Source organism: Alexandromys fortis, unplaced genomic scaffold (genome assembly GCF_014885135.2).
Source record: "Alexandromys fortis isolate MF-2015 unplaced genomic scaffold, M_Fortis_MF-2015_v1.1 scaffold_67, whole genome shotgun sequence".
NCBI lineage: Eukaryota > Metazoa > Chordata > Mammalia > Rodentia > Cricetidae > Alexandromys > Alexandromys fortis.
In genome coordinates, this window is record NW_026067945.1 from 1,497,867 (window position 1) to 1,512,088 (window position 14,222).

The 14,222-nt window shown below is 43.3% G+C and overlaps 1 protein-coding gene across 1 annotated transcript in view; it reads left to right on the forward strand.

Annotated features, from left to right (window-relative positions):
* The window catches only part of Tars3 (threonyl-tRNA synthetase 3), a 43,007-nt gene that overhangs the window by 14,179 nt on the left and 14,606 nt on the right, over positions 1-14,222 (forward strand). The window contains exons 7-10 of the mRNA XM_050149193.1: positions 916-980; positions 2,044-2,122; positions 3,791-3,937; positions 4,727-4,825. Of these exons, the coding sequence (XP_050005150.1) occupies positions 916-980; positions 2,044-2,122; positions 3,791-3,937; positions 4,727-4,825 (390 nt within the window). The remainder of the gene's footprint in view (positions 1-915; positions 981-2,043; positions 2,123-3,790; positions 3,938-4,726; positions 4,826-14,222) is intronic.

The following is a 14,222-nucleotide window of genomic DNA, read 5'->3' on the forward strand; positions in this document are numbered from 1 at the left end:
CCCAATCAGACCAAATCAGACCAAATAAAAAGATGTCCATCTTTAATGCAGTGCTCCCGAGTGGCCCCAGGAAAGCATGGAGAGGGGAAGAGCGTGAAGGGGAAACCTCACAAAACCCAGAGACCATGTGTTCATTCTCTGGGTGGCCTGTGGGAGTGTTCCTGAACTTCCCTAGGGAGGAGTTACCATTTGGCAGGCTTTCTTGGAGGTGGAGTTTGGACTGTGGCAACTCCTAGGGCTGGTAGCTTATGCTAGGAGCTGGGGTAAAGCCCCCAGCCAAACACTTATGGGGGCTAATTACATTCAAACTACCACAGTTACATTGTACAAATGTGGGCTTGTTTCTCCTGTTTTTAGTTATTTAATATGAATTAATACTTGGTACTGTGATTATTACAATAAAAGCAGAGAAAAGGATGAATTACCTTAGTTTGCTAACTGTAATGATACCATGGCTTTTTAGCAAATGCAATGCCACAATGTAAACCTTGCTTTTATACAAATAATGGATATGTGTGCCCTAAGAACTGGATTTATTTTATGTTGTTGAAATCGGATCTTCTAGAAGAGTGCTGTCCAGTAGGATCTGAGCCCAGTGGAATAACCTGAATCACATGACAGCTATGTTTCAAGAGTAAAACTAAGATGGAATTAATTTCAAATACATAGCTGATATAAAAAAAAATATGTGCATTCTATGTCTGTGGTCCTAACTTACAGCATGGTCATATGTGAGAGTTTACCAACCATGTGACTTGGAGTCTCATACAGGACAGTGTCACTCTTTGCTGTGAGTACAGCTTGTCCATGGTGTCCCAATACCTTTAACAGAGTAAGCGTCTCTTGGAGCTTTTTAAAAAGAATAATTTTCCTGTTAAAACATTTTTATAATAATATGTAACATTTTCTTTGTAGTACAATAAATTTAAGTGCCGGATTCTGAAGGAGAAAGTCGACACTCCAACAACCACTGTTTACAGGTTTGTGTGCACCAGCTTTAAGTGGCTCAGTGGGGTCCTGGAACTTAGCAGCAGCAGCCCCAAGTCCTGCTGGGGAACAGGATGGTTCTCTGGTTTTACCACAGTGATGGGACAGTTAAAAAGGATGTCTCTGCATGCACAGTGTCTTCAGAAGATTTTCTGAGGGGTTCAAATTTGCATAGAGAGAGCGACGTGATCTGAGGCTCGATGGGTCCCTGCTCTCACTGACCCTGAATTCAAGCTTACCCCATACATGTGAAGAGTGCATCCTTCTACCTAAAACCTGTGTGCCCTGGCTGCCTTCCTGTGGTTGTGATAAACACGCCAGCTGAGCAAAAGCAAGTTAGTGGAGGGAATGTTTTATTTGGCCTACATCTGTGGGCCGCAGTCAGTCACTGAGGGAAGTCAAGGCAGGAACCCAAGCAGGCACTTGAAGTAGAAACCATGCAGAAGGGTGGTAGAGTTAGGCAGAGTTCTCTCTTCAGGGCCAGTCTGCTCTACACATTGAGTTCCAGGACAGCCGGGACAATATGTTTGTTTAAAAAAATACCAACAAACAAAAACAGAAAGGAAGGGAAGGAGGAAGGAAGGAAATGAAGAAAGGAAGAATGAAAGGAAGGAAAAAAAAAAAAAAAAAAAAAAAAAAAAAAAAAAAAAAAAAAAAAAGGAAGGAAGGAAGGAAGAAAGGAAGAAAGAAAGACAGAAAGAAAGAAAGAAAGAAAGAAAGAAAGAAAGAAAGAAAGAAAGAAAGAAAGAAAGAGGCCCTGCTTCCTGACTTGCTCTCTGCTGATTTCTTACATGGCCCATGACCACCTGCCCAGGAAGGTCTTCCCATGCTGGGCTGGGCCCTGCTGTGTCAGTTAAGACAAGACAATTCCTTACACACAAGTCCACAGATCGACCTGATAAAGACAATTACTCAGTTAGACACTGTTTCGGGTGATTCTAGGCTGTGTCAAATTGACAGTTATTGCTAATTGGTACAATATGATAATGTGATTTATAGTGAACAGTCCAAAAAGTTATAAATATGTCTGGGCCTGTCTTCAATCTTTCATTATAGGTGTGGTCCATTAATTGACCTTTGCAAAGGCCCCCATGTAAGACACACTGGAAAAATTAAAGCCATAAAAATTTTCAAGGTAAGGATTTTTTTTAAGTTTATAAATATCGCAGACAAAATAAACTACATAAGGGATTTCAGTCACGTCTTCTGTAGTCTGAACAAGATGGTATTTTAAATTCTTCATTCTTATTTCACTAAAAGTAATGTGTTAGAGTCTTGATAATTAAAACACTATATAGCTTTTGAGTTTTAATCTTATTCTAAATACTGTGATGCATATCTTTATGTGCCGTATCTTAAAGATTTATGATTATTATGCATGCATGTGTGTATGTATGTGTCCCTGCAGAGGTCAGAAGTGTGGTCACTGAAGTTACTGCCTAGTGTGGGTGCTAGGAACTGAAGTCAGATCTTCTGCAAGAGCAGCAAATGCTCTTAACTACTGAGCCATCCTTCTAGTCCTCTATACAGTTTTTAAGTATATTGTTCCTTATTTAGATGCCCCAGTATTCACAGGTTTCATATATGTGGATTTAGTCAACTGCTAGATGAAATATTTGAAAAACAAATTGTGCCTATGGTGCGGGACAATTGTATTCTGTCAATTATGTTTTAAATAAACACTGATTGGCCAGTAGCCAGGCAGGAAGTATAGGTGGGACAACCAGACAGGAAGTAGAGGTGGGGTAATGAGAACAGGAGTATCCTGGGAAGAAGGAAGCCCATTCTCAGCAAACCTGTCCAGACACCGAAGAAGCAGGATGTTACCTGCCCCGCTGAAAAAGGTACTGAGCCATGTGGCTGACATAGATAAGAATAATGGACTAATATACATTATAAGAGCTAATACAAAGCCTGAGCTAATGGGCCAATCAGTTTATAATTAATATAGACCTCTGCGTAATTTGTGGAACCTGGTGGGAGGACAGAAACCAAGCAGGCCCTCATGTTACATGCCTATGCTGGACATGTATATACTGTGCACATGGGGTTTGGGCTTGTTGGGAGTGGGGAGGTAGTGATGTCCTTAATTCCTAAATGGCATATTGCAACAGATACATACATAACATTTATTTTGCATCAGGTACTCTAGAGATGGCTTAAAGTGTGCAGGACATTGTACAGGTTATGTTCAATTGCACCATTTTATATAGAGACTCGCGTGTCTGCAGATTTAGGTGTCTGTGGAGGAGGCAGAGCTAACACCAAGGACAGCTGTGCAGTGGATGTCTTTCATTGCCCAGTGAGAACAAGAGCATCTTTCTGCATGTAGACGACTGTACCACAGGGAGAGAAAAGCGGGAGTGGAACTAGGCCCCGGCAATCATAAGCAGTGGGGCTGACTTTGAAGCCCTAGCCTTTCTGGACCTTGGTTTTCTCAAGGTGAAACATGGGTATTAATTACCCATCACCCACTGATGCCCGTTCCCTTGAGCCATAGACCAGAGAGGTTGACACTTCCACGGACCTCTGCCTTTTCTGGTTCCTCAGCCCCCTCCTTCCTGTTCTCTGTCACTTTCATTCCTAGAAGCCACAGCAGACTCTTTGTGCAACTTACTGATTAGTGCTATAATTTGGATGAAGAGGTTCTTATTAGACCCAGTTTAAGACTTTTCCAAGCACTACAAAGATATCTGTAACTGAGCATTGCGGATTTTATGAGGGGAAATTGCATATGTGCTGTAGAGTGGTGTTACTGCCAAACGTTTGGTTTTGAAAAAAGCAATGCCTTGCTGATGTTTAGAATTCCTCAACGTATTGGGAAGGCAATCCTGAGATGGAGACATTGCAGCGGATCTATGGAATATCCTTTCCTGATAGCAAAATGATGAAGGGCTGGGAGAAGTTCCAAGAGGAAGCCAAGAGCCGGGACCACAGGAAAATCGGGAAGGTATGCCCACGCTATCGTCACACAGACACGCTGTTGTTGCCCATGACTGCACCTCACAAACCAAAATCTTAAAAGTAATATTTCTTCTTTTCTCTTGTGTTATGTTCTATTGACACTTGTTTCCTGTAGCTGAGTTCTTCCACAGCCACACTCCGAAAGTCAATAACAAGCTCCTGTCCTCTATCTTTTGTTAGAGCCTTAAAAGCTCTTGAGAGAGTCTATTTTAGCATGTTATAAAAGCAAAGTCAGTGGGCCTAGGGTTTTAATCTCCATCCTGCCAGGATCGAGCTGTGTCACATGATGGGCAAACCATTTGTCTGTCCGTGTCTGTTGTGAGGTGTAGTTGGCAGGGCTGCTAGGAGTCACCCCGTGCACAGGGCAGACTCTCAGGGGTTGGCACTGTAAGAAGGGTCACATGACTGGAAACCTGCCTTCTGCAATGAGTTTTTTTTCTCATTTTATTCTGTTGTCCCCACATGAGACCTATATCTAAATGTATGACAAAACCTTAGACAGTTAGCTACTTTCCACTTACACTAAAAAAAAAATAGTAATGAAGAACAAAAGATAACAAAACATCCAAAGATGAGGCTAAGTGATCATAAATAAAGCTGGTCATTTTACATGTGCTATTTATATATTTATATGTCTGGATAGATCCTGAGGGACCTTGGGATGCCTCGTAATAGACGATATGAGGATAAAATGACATTTCATCACTGTCAGATCATGTATGATAAACATTAAGTAAGAGATGAAATTTGAAATGCAATTATTGTTTCAATCTAGGAACAAGAGCTTTTCTTCTTCCATGACCTGAGCCCTGGAAGCTGCTTCTTTCTCCCAAGAGGAGCCTTCATTTATAATACACTTACAGATTTCATACGAGTAAGTTAGTTTTTGGAAATATTCTTACTTATCAGCGTTCTACATCTTACTATCTTCTCTTGTAATTAAGTGTTTCCATTGATTCTTAGTAATATAAGAATTTTGGAACTAAAAACAAAATGCCATATTGTACCTGAAGACGTGGAGATGGTTTACTTTCTTGAATTTCATAAAATACAGACATTGTTCTAAGTCTCTAAGGATGTTGAAGCATTAATGATCTACTGAGTGTAGCTCTCCTGTGGCAGAGAATACTGTTCTGAGAGGCACTGCTTCTCAACAGTGCCTAATGGCCCCAGTGCCTTCTGCTCACAACAGTGTAACTACCAGGTAACCAAGCATCTCCAGAGGGGAAGGAAGTTGTCTCTCACCCTGTGGTTGAGCATGCTTAGTGGTGCAGGCTTAGGACCTTGAAGGTACTGTTCCAAGGCGGGCCATCTGGACTGCTGGACCTAACCTTCCTCTCTTCTCCTGCTCAGCCTTCCCTGTAACAGTTACAGCCTTGCACTGTCGCCTGCTGTTGACATATCTATGGTGATCCCTTAAGAGTGTATTGTCCAGACTATAGTGGGCAGCTTTATGGACCCGTAGGATTTGGTTCCTGTGATTTTCTGAGTTGTGTGAGGGGACTCATGTTCCCACAAACTGCCCCTCAGTGCAGTTCTCAGAAACACCCAGAGTGTGATCTGCCCGAGCTCTGTGTACTGATTGCTGGTTAATCACAGACCCCCTTCAAAGTCCATCATGCTCCCTCCGAAGACCACCGTGCTCCCTCTGAAGACTACTGTGCTCCCACAAAAGATGGCTGTGCTCCTACAGTTTCTTTGCAGAGGTTCCCATTGGCTCAGGAAATTTTTTCTTCATTTCTGTTATGAAGAAAGCTCTCCCGTCTTACGTTCACGCTTAGACCCTGTGACCTCACATGTTCCTTAGCATCCCCTTCTCCTGTTCTTCTTCACCTTGACTGCTGTCTTCATGTCTCAGCTTCTGAAGTCCTTCTTTTCTGAGCCTGTCTTCCTCTTGTTGTTTCTCCCTAACTCTCATTCAAGGGATCGCTTTCTTCAGGAACTTTCTGTGGAAAAGTGCATCCATCAGATGTGCTGGGCCATCACTGTGGCTGCAGCTCTTCTCTTCCCTTCTTGCATGGTGCTTATGGAGGCTGGATTGGCGTCTGTGGAGTAGCACTTGGCCTGCATTTCCTCCAATACGGGCTACTACAAGGCAGTAGAACAGGGACAGGGAGGGAAGCCTGAAGGGTTCTTGAAGAGTCTGGAGACTTTGGTGGGTGGCGATGGCCACTCGCTGCTGCCGCCTTGTGCTCTTTGCTTTCAGCTATGGTACCTGAAACTCCAGGTTAGGTGTGAATGATGGAGAAAAAAACACAGAGCCTTTACAGTGGCCTTAAAGGGCTCTCTTATCTTTTATAGATGCAAGACAGACATGGCTGATGATCAGGCCCAAGTCTGATTGTGTGGGTTGCTGCATTGGAAAGCATTTAAATACACAACCCCAGTGGGCACTAATCCTAAGGTAGGGCTGAGCCCCTTAAATTCTCAGATACCCTGTGTGAAGTAATTGGTCTCATCATACAGAAAAGAACTTACAATGACCTCAGCTAGTTTTTTTATGTTTGTTTTTTACTTGCTTTTTTAAAAAAGGGGACTAATATAGACCAGGCTAGACTTGAACTTGCTGTATATCCAAGGGTACTGGAATTCCTGACTTTCCTGCCTTACTGCCCAAGTGCTGAGGTTACAGCAAGTGCCACCATGCCCAGCAACCTTAGCTAGTTGTCATCCTAATTCTCAGTTATATGGTTTCGGTTCTTTCCTCCTCTAATAATTTTTCAATTATGTGTCTTATTTAATAAATAAAATAGCTAGACACAATGATGCTACCTTCCAGTAGGATGTTCACCCTCTGCCAAGATGGAAAATGATAACTCAGTGTCCTGGTTTGTTGTTGTTTGTTTGTCAACTTGAAACAAGCTGGAGTCACCTAGGAAGAAGAATCCTCAGAGAAAATGCCTCCATCAGACTGGCCTATAGGCAAATCTGTGGTAATTTTCTTGATTGATAGTTGATGTGGGAGGGCCCAGCTCACTGTGGATGGTGCCGTCCCTGGGCAGATGGTTTTGGGTTGTCTAAGAAAGGAAGCTGAGAAAGCCATGGGGAACAAGTCAGTGCGCAGCACCCCTCCAAGGCCTCCAGGTCCCTGCCTTGAGTTCCTGCCCTGCCTTCCCTAGGTGATGGAATATGACCTGAGAGTTATAAGGTGGAATGAACCCTTCCCCAAAAGGGGGCTTTTTGCATGAGATCCATATGGTTTGCTTTCATCCTGTAGGAAGAACATAGTTCTCTGGGTCTCCATTTGACAGCTTGACAGGTCTGGGTCTCTCGTCAGCTCCAACTGACCAGAAGAAAGTCAGCTCTGCCCCTCTCCTGTGTTCTGCTTCAGAGGAGCAAACTATTCCAAGTCTCATCTGATCGACACACCACTGAGTGTCCAGTGAGATCTGGTTCGAGTGCAGATGAGGTTCCTTAGTAGCAAGTACATTCCCTCTCCATCTTCAGACCTTTGAGTGGCAGATACACAGCAGCTCTTGGCCACCTCCCTCTTTGCCCACATTACGTGAAGAGGATGGAGGGAAAGGACGCAGTGGAGTTCCCTTCAGAGACGGCTGGGGAGGGTAGGAGGCACTTGGTGGTGACCAGGCTGTAGAATTCTGATGTCTATCAGTTGTCCCTGTGCCCACCTGGTCTCCCCTGTGCTGACATCTATCAACACAGATTAGCTTTGCCTGGTCTTAAACTTCATGCAAGTGGGATCACACAGTACTTGTTCTGTTTTTATGATTCAGCCAAGCTGAGGTGGTATGATAGGGACTGGCGGCGTTATTTCAGATACTCCGTTTTGTGAGTGCAATACATGATAGTCCATTATCTCTCATACACTGTCTATCCATACATATCTATCTACCATACGCTGTCCACCATGAACTTTCTTGTCTTTTAGTGCATGCAACTGCTCGCTTCTGGTAAACAGAAATCATAAGACAGTTGTTTGGACTACTTCTATACTAGACTAACAAGTCCAAATGGAGTCAGCCACGCTAAGGTTCTGTACTAGACTAACATGTCCAAATGGAGTCATCCTGCTAAGGTTCATCACCAGGTCAAGGGCCTGCTCCTTACCTCACCTTCAGAGAGACCGGGGTCAGAGAAGGACTGGCCAAACTCCTTAACTGGGCCATTTTCTGTTGGCATGAGAGTGACATGTCCCTCTGCGTCCTCTCTTAAATGAGGAAATGTAAAATAAAGAAGGCTGCCCCATCAGTTGCTTCCTTATTTCTGTATTTTTGTCTCCTACTACCTCCTGGCAAGGAAAATAATTTTGAGATGAGCGGCTCACTTCTGGCTTTTGTTTCCTTCTTAGGTCTTCCTGCCCTTGAAGTCAGATGCCTTCCTTGAGTTTTCAGGGCACTGCCCATCTGTGGGGGATGAAGGGCAGCTCAGTTCTAGAGCAGAGATTTAAGCTATTTAAGATAACTAAATTGTTATAATTTTGTCTTTTAGTATTCTCTAAAAGTAGAATCGCTTGGTCACAAGGTATTTTTATTAATTGTAGAATGATTTTGAGTCACAGACTTAATATATCCACATTCGCCTCAGGAATTCAATCCTCTTGCCTCAACCTCCCATTTCTGGATATGAAAGATGCATGCCACCATACCCAGGTAAAACTTGTTTTTCTTCCATACTTTTCTCTTTTGTGTGCTGGAGTGGGTAGTAGAATACAGTACTTAATTACATTTTGAGACAAGGTCCATTTAGGTTGACTTTGATTTTTTAATGGAAAAATCTCCCATGTTCATGTATTAGTAGAGTTAATATCATGTCCTACTAAAAGTAATCTATACATTCAGTTCAATCCCCATCAAAATCCTCGTTCTTCATAGAAATCGAAAAAAAAAAACCAATTTTTAAAATTCACATGGAAGCACAACAGATAGCAGCTAGCCAGAGCAATCCTGAGCATAAAGAACAGGGATGCTAAGGCATTACCATACCCGATTCAATTTTTTTTAAAGATTTATTTATTTAGTATGTATATACAACATTCTGCCTCCATGTATGCCCGCACGCCAGAGGAAGGTGCCAGATCTCATTACAGATGGTTGTGAGCCACCATGTGGTTGCTGGGAATTGAACTCAGGACATCTGGAGGAGCAGCCAGTGCTCCTAACCACTAAGCCATCTCTCCAGCCCGCCCCTCCCCCCCGATTCAATTTATACTAGAAGCCACAGCAGTGAAAATAGTAAAAGCATGGTGACTAAGCGTGATGCCACATGACTTTAATCTCAGCATGAGGGAAGCAGAGGCAGGTAGATTCCTGTGAATTCAAGGCCAGACTGGTCTACATAATGAGACCCTGTCTCAGACAAACAAAATACCTAGCATGGTACTGGGACAGAGATCCATAGGAAGATCAATGAAATAGAATAAAGACTCCAGATTTAAGTCCTTCAAAGACATCGCAAATACACAGTGGAGTAAGATAACATCTTCATCGAAGATGTTGAGAGCTGAACCTGGATACCCACATGTAGAAAATGAAGCTAGATTTAGAGATCTCTCGCCCTGCACAAAACTCAACCTCAACATTAACCCGAAAGAGAAACTGCTAGAAGAGAAGCTAGGGAGCATGCTACAGGATACACGTAGGTGTAGGCAAGGAGTTCCTAAGAAGGATGCTGATGCTCAGGAAGTAAGGCCAGCACTTGACAAATGGGGCCTCATGGAAAGCTCCTGTATAGCCAAGAAAATAGTTAATCAAGTGAAGAGCAATCTGCAGAACGGGAGAAAAATTTTGCTGGCTACACCCGCCTCCACCCTGCATTGCATACTCCAGGCTGTCTGGTCCTCAAGGTCTCCAGTTCTCCCACCTCCACCTCCCCTCTTAAAGTAGAAATTCTGGGATTACAAATGTTCACTGCTGCCTCTAGCTTTTTCAAAAAGCATGGGTCTGGAACTTACAGAGATCCACCTGCCTCAGCCTCCCAAGTGCTGGGATTATAGGCATGCACCACCACTGCCCAGCTTAAAAAACATGGGTTTTGGAGATGGAACTGAGGTTGGCAGACTTATCCGACAAGTGCTTTTCCTCACTGGGCCATCTTGCCCGCATAGTTTGGCTGGCAATTTCCCTAAAACTAAACAGGTATTTAACATAAGATAGCCAAACATAACATAATCAAAAGATAGGTCATTTCTTTTGATTATGTAACATATATAACCAGCCAATTCTTCTGCTAGCTGTGTATCAAAGAAAAATGCAAAGGTATTGCTACACAGTGACCTCACTGGGATGCTCCCAGCTTTCTTAATAGTGACAGAAAGCAACCAGCTTGGGAGAGGCTGGGCATCAGTAGACCACTCCTCAGATAAAAGGAACAACGTCTTGCTACTATGGTGAGAGAGTACTCTCCAAATGTTACTGAATTATATACGTAAAATTGGTGAGCTTTCTTGCATATAAATTATACCCCAATAAGGCTGTGTTGTGGTGAAATACACATGGGATCAATATTGACAAGCAGGCACGTGAAGCACGCAGCCCCCTCCCGTCGTACATGTCTCTGTCGCTGTGCGGCTGTCACCACCTGTCTCCAGAACCCTTTTCCTCTATAAGACTCCAACTCTTCAGGGTTCTGTCATGATCCCGAATTGAAATTCTGTACTCATCAAACACGAGCGTCTCTCTTTCCTCCCAGTGTCTAGCACAGTGGTTCTCAGTGCTGTGACTCTTAACACAGTTCCTCATGCTATCGTGACCCCAATCAAAAATTTATTTTCATTGTTACTTTATAACTGTAATTTTGCTACTGTTATGAATCGCAATGTCAATATTTTTGGAGACAGATGGCTCCCAAAGGGGTCTCGACCCACAGGTTGAGAACCACTGATCTTACACCACCATTCTGCTTTCTGGAATTGCTCAAAAGTGAAATAAGAGGATATTTGCCCTTTTACAGACTTTTTAAAGTTTGTTTTGTTATTAATATAAGCAAACCAGCTCTCATATGCTTTACTTTGCATAATGTCTTTTTATTTTCTTCCTCTCTCTGTTTCTTTACTTAAACTATATCTTCTATAAGAGGAATACTGTGCAGTTCACGTTCCTGCATTTGACTACCTACATCTTCTTTCTCCTGTGCTCTCTCCCTCGAGAGCCTCTGCCTTTGTGAACCACTGTTCTGGAGAGGACATGCATGCAGGACAGATTCTCAGCAGTGCTGGGCTGCTGAGAATATCTGCCGGTCCAATATCAACAGCCTCTGGCTTAATGCCAAGTCCTTGTCTGCCCAGGCGAGGGCAGGGAGATCGGTACGTGTGGTGGTGGCTTCAGTGAGCTTCTGTGGAAGCAGTGTGGGCAGGACCCGTCCCCTCTGAGCTGGAACTGCCTTTCTGTGGGAGAGCATGCCGGCAGCTACCTGGGCTGGCTGGCACATCCTTCCAGACACAAAGGGAGCTCCAAAGCTCTGAAGTAAGGTGACCCCTGCTTGTAGTCCCTAAAGTGAGCTGTCTTTGTCTATGTTGGCTGCCCGCTATCCTGACAACAGGCTAGGCCTAAACAGTGGTACTGTGCCGTCACTTCTGTCTGACTCTTCTCCCTCCCCTCCTGGAGACTGCCATCCATTGCCATCCACTTTTTTAATTTTAAAATTTCCTGCAGTGCAGTATAAACTTTTGATAACATGTGAACTCTGTTACCACGGTGACAATGAGGATATAGAAAGGTTTTAGGATCTCCAGCTACCCTTATTGAGATGCACCCTACCCTACCCTACCCTACCCCCCATCTTAGGTGAACTCAGTGGATTCCTTCTCCATCACTAGACTTTTGGCATAGGAATGGAATTATAACAGGATAAGCTTTTAGAAATGACTTTTTTTGTCTTCACATATCTGTCAGGTTTCCAGTGGCCCACCCCTTTACTGCTAAGTGGTGTTCTGTTGTCCAGACATACCATGGCCTATCTATCTTCTTCCCGACTTAAGGTCATTTGGATATTTGTTTTCAGTTTAGGTAATTGGAAATAATTTTCTATAAATATTTATGAGTGGGTTATTGTATGAGTGTAAGTTTTCATTTTACTTTAGCAGATATCTAGAAGAGTCAGTGCAGGCTCTCCTGGCAAGCTATGGTGAACTTTAGAAGGAAACATCAACCTAGGCATGCAGTGGTGGCACATGCCTTTATTCCTGACCCTCAGGGGCAGAGGCGGGTGGATCTCTGCAACTGAGGTCAGCCTGGTCTACAGAGTGAGAGCCAGGACAGCCATGGCTACACAGAGAAACCCTGTCTTTAAAAAACCACAAAAAGAAAGAAAAAGTGTGGTGGTGGTGCACACCTTTAATCCCAGCACCAGGAAGCAGAGGCAAGAGGATCTCTGTGAGTTCAAGGCCAGCCTGGTCTATAAGAGATAGTTCCAGGACAGGCTCCAAAGCTACAGAGAAATCCTGTCTCAAATAAATAAATAAATAAATAAATAAATAAAAACACAAGAAAAAGAAAGAAAACATCACACCCATTTCCATTCTTAGTGACTGTTAATTTTGTATTCCTTCTAGCATTGTGTGGGATTCCCTTCATGAATCTTGTCAGCCATGTGTTTTGAATTTCCAGATCTGCCTGACTCACTGAGGCATGATTAAGAACTGTAGAGGGGAGGAGAGGTTCTCGTCATCAGACTAACCCCCTGGAGCCTGCGGGCCTCCTCTTTCCTCATCGAGGCAGTGGATTTCTTTGCAGATGTGTAAAGAAATGTAAAGAAAAACCCCTTCCTTCCCACGATGAGGGTCCTGAGGATGCAGTCAATGGTTTGGCTGAAGAGTCTGCTGAAGGAAATAGTGACGGAGGAGTCTGTCTAGTCAAGAGGGACGAGAGGGCTGGTGGCACACACAAGGGTGCCCCAAGGGGCGTTGTTTCACCCTCACTGTTAGGGCTGAAGAGGGAAAGGAGCAGAGACACCCGGAGTGCTGGAAGCAGCAGAACAGAACTTACATAGAAAACAGTGTCAGAGCCAGTGTAAACTCAAGGCCGAGAAGGAGCAGGAAAGAGGCAAGTGCCCCAGCTTTGCTCTTGGAATCTTCAGTTTCTCATTGGTCAACCAAGAGACACATTAGTCAGGATTCGCCAGAGAGCTAGACCTCTTGGGTCATAGAGGAGGAGACTGGCTGTGCGGGATTGCCATCGCGAGAGGAGGCGATGGAAGTCCAGTCCAAGGACAGAAGACTGGCCTGGCAGCTCAGTGGGTGGGCAGGCAGGAGCCAAAGAAGCAAGTGTCTCCTTCCTTCACGTGAGGTCCAGCATGGCCACATGGCACTGGGAAATGTGTTCTGATGGAAAACATCAGGGGCAACTCTTTCCATCATAAAAGTATGCTTTTTTGGGGGGCTGGAGAGATGGCTCAGTGGTTAAGAGCATTGCCTGCTCTTCCAGAGGTCCTGAGTTCAATTCCCAGCAACCACATGGTGGCTCACAACCATCCGTAATGGGGTCTGGTGCCCTCTTCTGGCCTGCAAGCGTACAAACAGACAGAACACTGTATACATAATAAATAAATAAATAAATAAGTTTTTTTAAAAAAAAAAAAGTATGCTTTTTTTTAAAATATGTGAGAAATATATTTTAGCTTGTGAAGTATGGTGGTTTAAATTTGTGTCATGTGTTCACTAAATTAATTACAAATAATTTAAGAGTATCTAAGGAATAATCAACTAAATTGATACGTTGAAATTTAAAAATAGAAGACTATTGAGAACTCAAGAACAATGGCAATGGGTTTTTGTTCCTACTGCATGAACTGGCTTTGTGGGAGCCTAGGCAGTTTGGATGCTCATTTTACTAGGCCTGGATGGAGGTGGGTGGTCCTTGGACTTCCCACAGGGCAGGGAAACTTGATTGCTCTTTGGGCTAACGAGGGAGGGGGACTTCAATTGGGGGAGGGGAAGGGAAATGGGAGGCAGTGGTGGGGAAGAATCAGAAATCTTTAATAAATAAATAAAAATTAAAAAAAATAGAAATAATACTTTAAAAATATTTGGGGATTCTCCTCTCTTAGCCCCACGGATTTAATGAAGGAAGCTGCTAAGAAGTGAGAGAAACATCTATGGCTTAGTGTCTACTACTTGATGTATTGCGAATTAAAATTCTCAGTTATATTTCTACTTAACACTAAATGGGCCAATGCTATAACAGGGATCATGACATTCAGATTTACAAGTTCTAAAATTATTAGGTCTTCTAAATCATAGGGTGAAAGTGTTAGAATTGATTAAGAATATAGGACTTAGAAATTTTTAGTTATAGTGAAAGAACTATAAATAAATA